This window comes from Anopheles aquasalis, chromosome X, assembly GCF_943734665.1.
Source record: "Anopheles aquasalis chromosome X, idAnoAquaMG_Q_19, whole genome shotgun sequence".
Lineage (NCBI taxonomy): Eukaryota > Metazoa > Arthropoda > Insecta > Diptera > Culicidae > Anopheles > Anopheles aquasalis.
In genome coordinates this window covers 2,700,352-2,707,851 of record NC_064876.1, presented here as the reverse complement: position 1 = coordinate 2,707,851, position 7,500 = coordinate 2,700,352, and the positions used below count along the sequence as shown (strand labels likewise).

The 7,500-nt window shown below is 45.8% G+C and overlaps 2 protein-coding genes across 3 annotated transcripts in view; one reads left to right on the top strand and one right to left on the bottom strand.

The window, feature by feature from the left end:
- The window catches only part of LOC126574938 (la-related protein Larp4B), a 13,908-nt gene extending 12,346 nt beyond the window's left edge, over positions 1–1,562 (top strand). For both annotated transcript variants that reach the window (XM_050236586.1, XM_050235770.1), the window contains exon 4: positions 1–1,562. This exon is cut by the window's left edge and continues 3,499 nt beyond it. The gene's annotated coding sequence lies outside the window, so the exon portion shown is untranslated.
- A 436-nt stretch (positions 1,563–1,998) lies between these two features.
- The window catches only part of LOC126573975 (ionotropic receptor 93a-like), an 8,854-nt gene continuing 3,352 nt past the window's right edge, over positions 1,999–7,500 (bottom strand). Inside the window, exons 7-20 of the mRNA XM_050233867.1 lie at positions 7,489–7,500; positions 7,354–7,415; positions 7,132–7,287; positions 6,870–7,037; positions 6,243–6,342; positions 5,849–5,997; positions 5,576–5,749; positions 5,427–5,498; positions 5,237–5,346; positions 5,097–5,142; positions 4,853–5,015; positions 4,708–4,767; positions 2,624–2,784; positions 1,999–2,520 (exon numbers count right to left, since the gene is read on the bottom strand). The exon at positions 7,489–7,500 is cut by the window's right edge and continues 147 nt beyond it. Coding sequence (XP_050089824.1) covers positions 1,999–2,520; positions 2,624–2,784; positions 4,708–4,767; positions 4,853–5,015; positions 5,097–5,142; positions 5,237–5,346; positions 5,427–5,498; positions 5,576–5,749; positions 5,849–5,997; positions 6,243–6,342; positions 6,870–7,037; positions 7,132–7,287; positions 7,354–7,415; positions 7,489–7,500 — 1,955 coding nt within the window. The remainder of the gene's footprint in view (positions 2,521–2,623; positions 2,785–4,707; positions 4,768–4,852; positions 5,016–5,096; positions 5,143–5,236; positions 5,347–5,426; positions 5,499–5,575; positions 5,750–5,848; positions 5,998–6,242; positions 6,343–6,869; positions 7,038–7,131; positions 7,288–7,353; positions 7,416–7,488) is intronic.

Below are 7,500 nucleotides of genomic sequence, written 5' to 3'. Positions count from 1 at the left end.
ATTTGCTGCTATTTTGGAGAAGATTCATTAGAAACTCTATCCACATCGTCACATTTAGGCAGTCGTGTCTTCGGAAAGATACTTTTTACGGTGCCCATCGTAGCTGCGTGCTGGGTGATCAGAAATATACAAACCGCTACTCGTTTGAAAGATTATAACTTTATCTTAAACTTTAACTTTATCGAGTTTTTGTGGAATTTCCTGTTTTTCGATTTTTGACAGACTTTTGAAGTTGAAAAAGTGATGCTTTTTGCGATTTTTGCTTAAAAACGCGATTTTTGGCGATTTGTTTAAAAAAAAGTATCTACAATCTTCATAAAATCTTGACGGGACTACCTGGCAAAGAGTGTTCAGATTATGTGTACAAAATTTCATATCGATCGGCCCAATACTTTTGGTGCTACTGGATGGTCCGCGACTTTGAGCACGGTGACGGCGATTTGTCAAACCGGGTTCGCCCGTTGAAGTCTTTTGATTCCTACCAAAAACAGCTCATGTTTGATGAATTGTTTCAAACAAAAGTATCAACCCATATGTATTTTTGAAAATGCCATAATAAACTACAACTTTTGAAGAAAGTTTGGTCGTATTTTGGGGAAGATTTATGAAAAACTTCATCCGTGGCTTGAGATCTAAGAATGCATATCGCAAAAGATGTACTTTTTTCGGTGCTCATCATATCGTAACTGCGTGATGGGTGATCAGAAATGTACAAATCGATATTCATTGAATAGATTATAAGTTTATCTAAGTAGCTCTGTTGAGTTTTTGTTGAATTTCCCATTTTAAGATTTTTGGCAGCGGTTTGCAGTGGAAAAAGTGATGCTTTTTGCGATTTTTGCTTAAAAACACGATTTTTGGCGATTTGTTTCTAGAAAAGTATCAACAATTTTCATGAAATCTTGACGGGGCTACCCGGCAAAGAGTGTACAGATTATGTGTTTAAAGTTTCAAACCGATCGGCCCAGTAGTTTTTACGCTATGGCACCGACTTTGAAAACGTTGCTTTTGGGGAAACGCTCTTCAAAGTAGCGAGCTGCATGGAGCCTTGTGTGAAACGTGGATTTGTAAAAATCTGTATCTTTGTCAGTTTTTTCTCGATTGATCCAAAACTTTTACACAATACTCTTGATAGGATCAGGACATTCCCGTGAGTCATTGATTTTTGCATGGTTGTGTATAGCGTAGCCACATCGCTTTCAAGCACCAGTTTTTAGCCATCAGCTGAATGGAGATCCATAACACCATATGACGAAAAAAGCGACAGGCTTCACTCTACAAGATAAAAATAAACACATAATTGTTAGATGCGAAAACATAACCGTTTCGGAGCAATGCAGATGAATCGTCGTGAGTGGATTTCTATTTGTGCCGGGCACTGTAACGATATGTACGTCAATCGTCAATAAGTCGCATGGATTGATCAATAAAAAGGGAGCGTGTATGGGCCGCCGTTAGTTAAGTTAGTGCAGCCGCTAGCTAGGATATAAAAGAAGGGAAAAAAACACACACACATAAAAGTATTCCCCCCACCCGCCCGACGAGACGCTAAAGAGTTACTACAGGTCTCATGGGGGAAGGGGGTTTAGGGGGGTAACGGGGAAGGGGTGTAATGGAGAGCGTAAAATAGTGGGACCGACGGAAGGGGAGGGGGGAGGGGGGAGGGACGATGGCAATAGGTGAAAAAAAAACACCTTTCCCCCCTTCTTCTCAGAAGAAGCTCGCGCTTGTCTTGTTATCCTTGAGCTGTCGTTGAGCGCCGCAAAGCCACCGTTAGTGTTGTAGAAATTGTAAAGACACACCCACACACACTAAAGGAGTTTGTTTAATTGCCATTATATGAAAGAACAACAACAAAAAAAAAGCCACAAGTAAATCCAATCCTGTATGTACCGTCCGTGCTTTACTGCTTGATGAATACAAAATAATGCATATGACATTTAAAACACTACTACGCTTACGTTACGTGTCGCCCCCCCACCCTCTGCCACCTGATCCTTAGCTACTGTAACTAGCAACGGTGGCCTTCGCGAGCCGGCGCTCCCGGTACCAGTGGAGCGCGTACTCGGCCACGAAAAACAGCAACCCACCGGAGAAACCGAGCAGCAGGATCCAGTACGAGCCGGCCATGTCCGAGCTGTTGACGGTGTGGTTCTGTACGTCCATCGCCCTGCTGCTGGTGCCACTGCACCGGTCCTTCGACGGTAGGTACTGGCTGATCCAGCGCTGGATAAAGCCGAACTGGTGCATCCGCCGGATTTCATCGTTCACCAGCTCGAGGTACGGGCTGTCCTTCGGCATCACCAGCGCAATCTGCTCGTCCAGGAACTCGTCGGTGCTGAGCGCGAAATCGCACCGATCCGTCGCCAGGAACTGCTCCTTGATCAGGTACTTGAGATTGTTGCGCCAGTCGATGTGGACGTGCTGGCCGGCCTCAATCCGGCCCACCAGTTCGTCCGTCAGCTCGCCCACGATCTGGCTGCCACGGTACAGCTCCATGTATTTACTCTCGTCCGATTCCTGCGGCATCCACGCGGTTTCGGTGGCAAATTTAATGGTTTGTCTTTTTTTTTTTTTTTTGTTGAGGAGGGCCGGGAGGCTCTTCTTTCTCCCGTTTGCTTACCATCAGCACCTCCTCGAGGAACGTCCCTTTCCGGATGCTCCACGTCATGCCGCGCTCGTTGCGCAGCAGCTGCATCACCCTGTTGACCGGGATGTCGATCTTTGGGAAGGTTAGGAATGCCACCAGGTTCCCGCAGTAAGTGGTCACGATCACCAGCACCACTGGAATGGGAATGGGAGTGGAGTGGCAGCCCATGAGCGGGATGTAACACGTGGAGAGCGTAACTAACGCGGGGAACACTTTATATTTGTGCCGCATTCGTTTACTCACTATAGCGCTCCTAGGGGTTGCTTTGCTACTTTTTTGGTGTCTTTTTAAAGATAATAGTCCTCTCTTTTAGTGATAAAAAATGTGCCAAAATCGAACCATACCTTCAAAAGTTATCGCGCGATGAAACACGAAGGGTGAAAAAGAAACGTCTACTCTAGGAAAACTCGATTTGACTGGAGAAAAATCCCCATAATTTCAGCCAAAGCTCGAAATACCATATTCAAACGTTACTGCGCGACTCTTACGTCGATCCAAACATGAATAAAACAGGCGAAGAAGTGTAGCACAGGCCCACCAGATCGCACCAGTAGTTTTTGATTGAAAACCTTAACGGATCGGTCAAACCGGGTTCGTCGCTTTCAGTCTTTTCTTCGTATCAAAAATCGGCTCATTTTTGATGATTTGTTTTGCAAAAAGCTTCTACCTCCAGATATTTCTGCAAATGCCATTACAATCTACAACTTTTGAAGAAAATTCGGTCGTATTTTACAGGGGTTCTTTTTTTTATAAACTTACGTCCATGGTATCACATTTAGAAATGCGTGTCTGTAAATGCAATGACTTTTCAAAAATCAATGTTCTTTTGCAGTTTGACTTCAAATGATCAGAAAATTGCCCACAGTATCGTTCAATACCATTATATTGCCGGCTATTATGGAACAAACACTAAGGAAACAGTCTAAAATGAATAAAAATCCATAAAAACAAACGGCTGGAAAAAGAATGGCCAATGAGACTTCTTCCACTACTGTGTCGCATATGATGTGTCGCATTAAGGGGGGACTTCGGTGTTTAATTATTTTATGTGACACATGCTTTTAACATTTTTCCCTGAAAGCTCATCCTTTCAAAGGTGTTGTGTAAAAGTTTTGGATCAGTCGAAGCAAAACTGACCAAGTAACAGAGTTTTTTTTTTTAAATCCGCGCTTCATACAAGGCTCTAATAATAGGCGCTTAGAATCGCACCGCAACCGCCTGCAAAAAATCGGAGTCGATTACGAGCCCCGAGTCGACTCCGACCTAGATCGATTCCTGGAATTTCGGGGGGGGGGGGGGGGGTAAGTGCGGCTCAGCAGTGACCGTTCCTTCTGCTTTGGTACGCCATTCGCCGTAGCTCTTTATTGTTTTGATTTGGCTCTGGCGCCATCGAGCGCACTGTTAGCCATTAGCGGCTGGCGATGACCGATTCCGAGCCCCCCGAGTCGTCTCCGACCCAGTTCGATTCCGGGAATTTCAGGGGGGCATAGTTTTGGAGCAGCAGTAGTAACCGTTCCTTCTGCTTTGGTACGCTATTCGCAGCGTAGTCGTTGATTGTTTTGTTTTAGCTTACGACTTTGTTTACGTTTTCGCGGCGGTCTACCTGCGCTGCTGGGCTCCCGTCTAGTAGAGCCATGGTCACATAATGAGGGAATCCCCCAAAACAATTAAACGTCGATCGAGACCATTACAGTCTAGCGAGACGCCATCGACCGCTCAGCCATCGGCGCCTGGCGCCTCTCGATTCCGGGAATTGAGAACTAAGGGGGCAAGTGCGACGCAGCGCAGTGACTGCTTTCTTGTCTGCTTTGGTGTAGCCATTCGCCATTTGCGCTTTTGTTTTACATTAAAGAGGAGTTAGCGCCTTTCCAGTTTTGGCAAATGGTTTTGGCAAATGGTTTAATCGCTATTTTTTATGCGTAGCCAGATAAAATACCTACAAAATAACACCGTTCTCCATGTGTTTCCAGTTTATGTCGGGCCTGAGCTGTGCCCTTATTTCATGCGGCCAAATAGTAAGTGTTCCAAGCGATTAATAACTGCACTCCTATACGTACCTAGCCACCAGGTACCGATAATGATTCGTCCACTATCAGCGTAGGGTAGGTAAAGACCACCTGCAATGGGAACAGACCAACAATGCCAACAATATACTGCTAGTGCTGTGCTGTGGGAGTGTGTGCAGAACGTTCCGTGCGCTACCTTGCTGCAGCAGTGCGCCATAGATGTACCAAAAGCAGTTGTTCACCTTTCCCAGTCCCGTAGTCGATGGTGTGCGGTGCACCTGGTAGTACGGACTGAGACGATTGATGATGCACAGTATTGGACCCATTAGAGCGACGGCGGCCGTCAGACACAGCCACGTCTAAACGTATCGAATGCAACACCAATATTGCGCAAATACAAGTTAATGTGACATGCCTGTACGAACAGATTATCAACTTACATCAGAGCCGAATGGAGAGAGAAACAGCAGGACACGGCTTAGCTCACTATTGGCAAAAAAAAGGGTACAAGCACAGAGAAGAAAAACAAAAATCAAACATTACAACCAAATGTGCGCTGGTTTGGGCAACGGCACCTTACCGTGGTCGCGATATGACAAAGCTGTACGTCTGAATGCTAATCGGATCCGTAAAGCTGATCTGCTTCTTTCGCTTCTCCGTGACCGTGCTTCCAATGGCTGCCAGCAATATCTAGCGAACAAAACCGAGCCAAAGAGCCTGAAGCCTGTTGAACGAAAGGGGGAGGTACGGCGCACCGCCTACACACTTACCTTGTTGTCAATCAGCGAACTGTAGATCTCCTGCGGGATGTCCGACGTCGAGCCGCCTGTTTCGTAAATTCTCTGCCAAAGGCCAACGAACGCATGTATCATGTAACTGAATAATAACGGAAACGAGAAGAAAAAAACGATGAGCTTACCGTGGAGTTTTCCTCGGCCAGTGACCCGTTCTGTTCGGCCGCTCCCTGCGCGATCAGGAGCGTGTAGGTAAAGTTCAGTTTGCGCGATAGCTCAGCGAGCACATCGAACACCACGCCACCCCGGATGACGGGCGATCCCGATTCGTTGTAGGAGACAAATTGCCAGGGTGGATTCTAGTGACGGTTGAAATAAAATGAAATGTTATCTCTATTACCGGCGAACCCTTGGCGAGATGTGAGCGCGCTTCGCAAGCAGTAGTTAGTAGAACCTACATGATAGCTGTAAAACAGTAGCTGGCTACCGCGGAATCCGTAGCGTGTGTGCGGGAACAGCGCGTCCTGCAGCACGAAACCATCTTGCGGGGACCAGTAACCGATATCTAGCAGGGTATACTTTTTGCGTGCTCGTGATGTGGTGTTTTCTGTGGATTTACGGGATTGTTCGGGTTCATTTCATTTCCAGCGGGTTTTTTTTCCCTCTCCACTTGTGCGCTAATTATTGCGTTTGCTCAATTCCCCCAACATGTAATCTCCCCACAAACGATTGTTTCATTTGAAAAGAACAACAAAAAAAAAAAACCAACTTCGGGCGTGCATGGACAATTCCGGTGCAGCAGGAGCTTTTCTGGATGATCGGAAGGATGCAGTGAGCGTGCTTGTACCTTACCTACGGCATAGTCCGTTCTGTAGATATAGCCCCAAGTTTCTGCTGATTGAACCTTCCACTTGGAGCATCTGTTACACTCATCGTGGCCCGTAATGGCTGACTGTTGCCGTTCCGCAAATCATGCAAAAAAAAAGAAAGAAAAGTGCAATCAAACAAATGCATGTTGGTATTTTCCTTAAGGGGGGACTTCGGTATTTTCGGGCCAAAAAAAGGTCCGTTTTTGATGATTTTTTGTGACGTGACCATTCAATTTTATTCTTTCAAGTAAATGGCATATTAAACTGAAACTTTTGAAGAATATTTGGTATTGTTTTGAGCCACATTCATTGAAAAATGAATCCATGCCATCAAATTTAGGCAGTCGTGTCTTCGAAAAGGTACTTTTTCCCGGTGCCCATCGTAGCTGCGTGACGGGTCACAGCGACAGCGAGCTGCATGAAGCCTTGTATGATTGCGGATTTAAAAAAATCTATAACTTTGTCAGTTTTTCCTCGATTGATCCAAAACTTTCACACAACACTCTTGAAAGGATTAGCTTTGATGGAAAAATGTTAATAACATGTGTCACAAATAAAAATTAAATATCGAAGTCCCCCCCCCCCCCCTAAATTCGAAGCAAAAGGGTACCTGTATCATTTGGAGCATTTTTTTCTTTCTCTCCGCCTTGCTCGGCCGAATGATTTCCCACTCTTCGTCCGAAATTTGTCCAAACACAACCTGCTCCTCGCGTATCAACTTCGACAAGCTGCGTATGAAGTGCAGCAGAAAGGATTCCATGTAGCACAGTATATTCGCCTGAAACCAGAGTACGGTGGTTTTGGCTGTGGTATTACAAAGCCCCTCCCTCCCCCCCACCCCCCCTCCTAGCGTTAGGCGGTTCACTACCTACGGTGCAGTTTGTACTCTTGTGTTCTGTATTGTACACGAACGCCACATTATCGCCCTCGTTAATGATTGTCGAGGTTGATGTGAAGCTGGCATCATTTGCGTCGGTTACCGGCAATAGGTACAGCCACTGCGAGGAAGGATTCACTAGCTTCAAGTCCTGGAATGGAGTGCAAATGTTAAACAAACTCTCCTATTAGGGAAAACCGTCGATAGAATAAATAACCTTCGAGATTTCCATTAGTAACGTGAGTGTTGGCACGCTTACGATAGCAATAAAGTTTCTGCCTGCAATGATTGCGCAATGACGCTGGTTGAGCACGCTATAAAGACGGAGGGGAAGCTAAACAGGGATCCATACCAGTGTACGCTG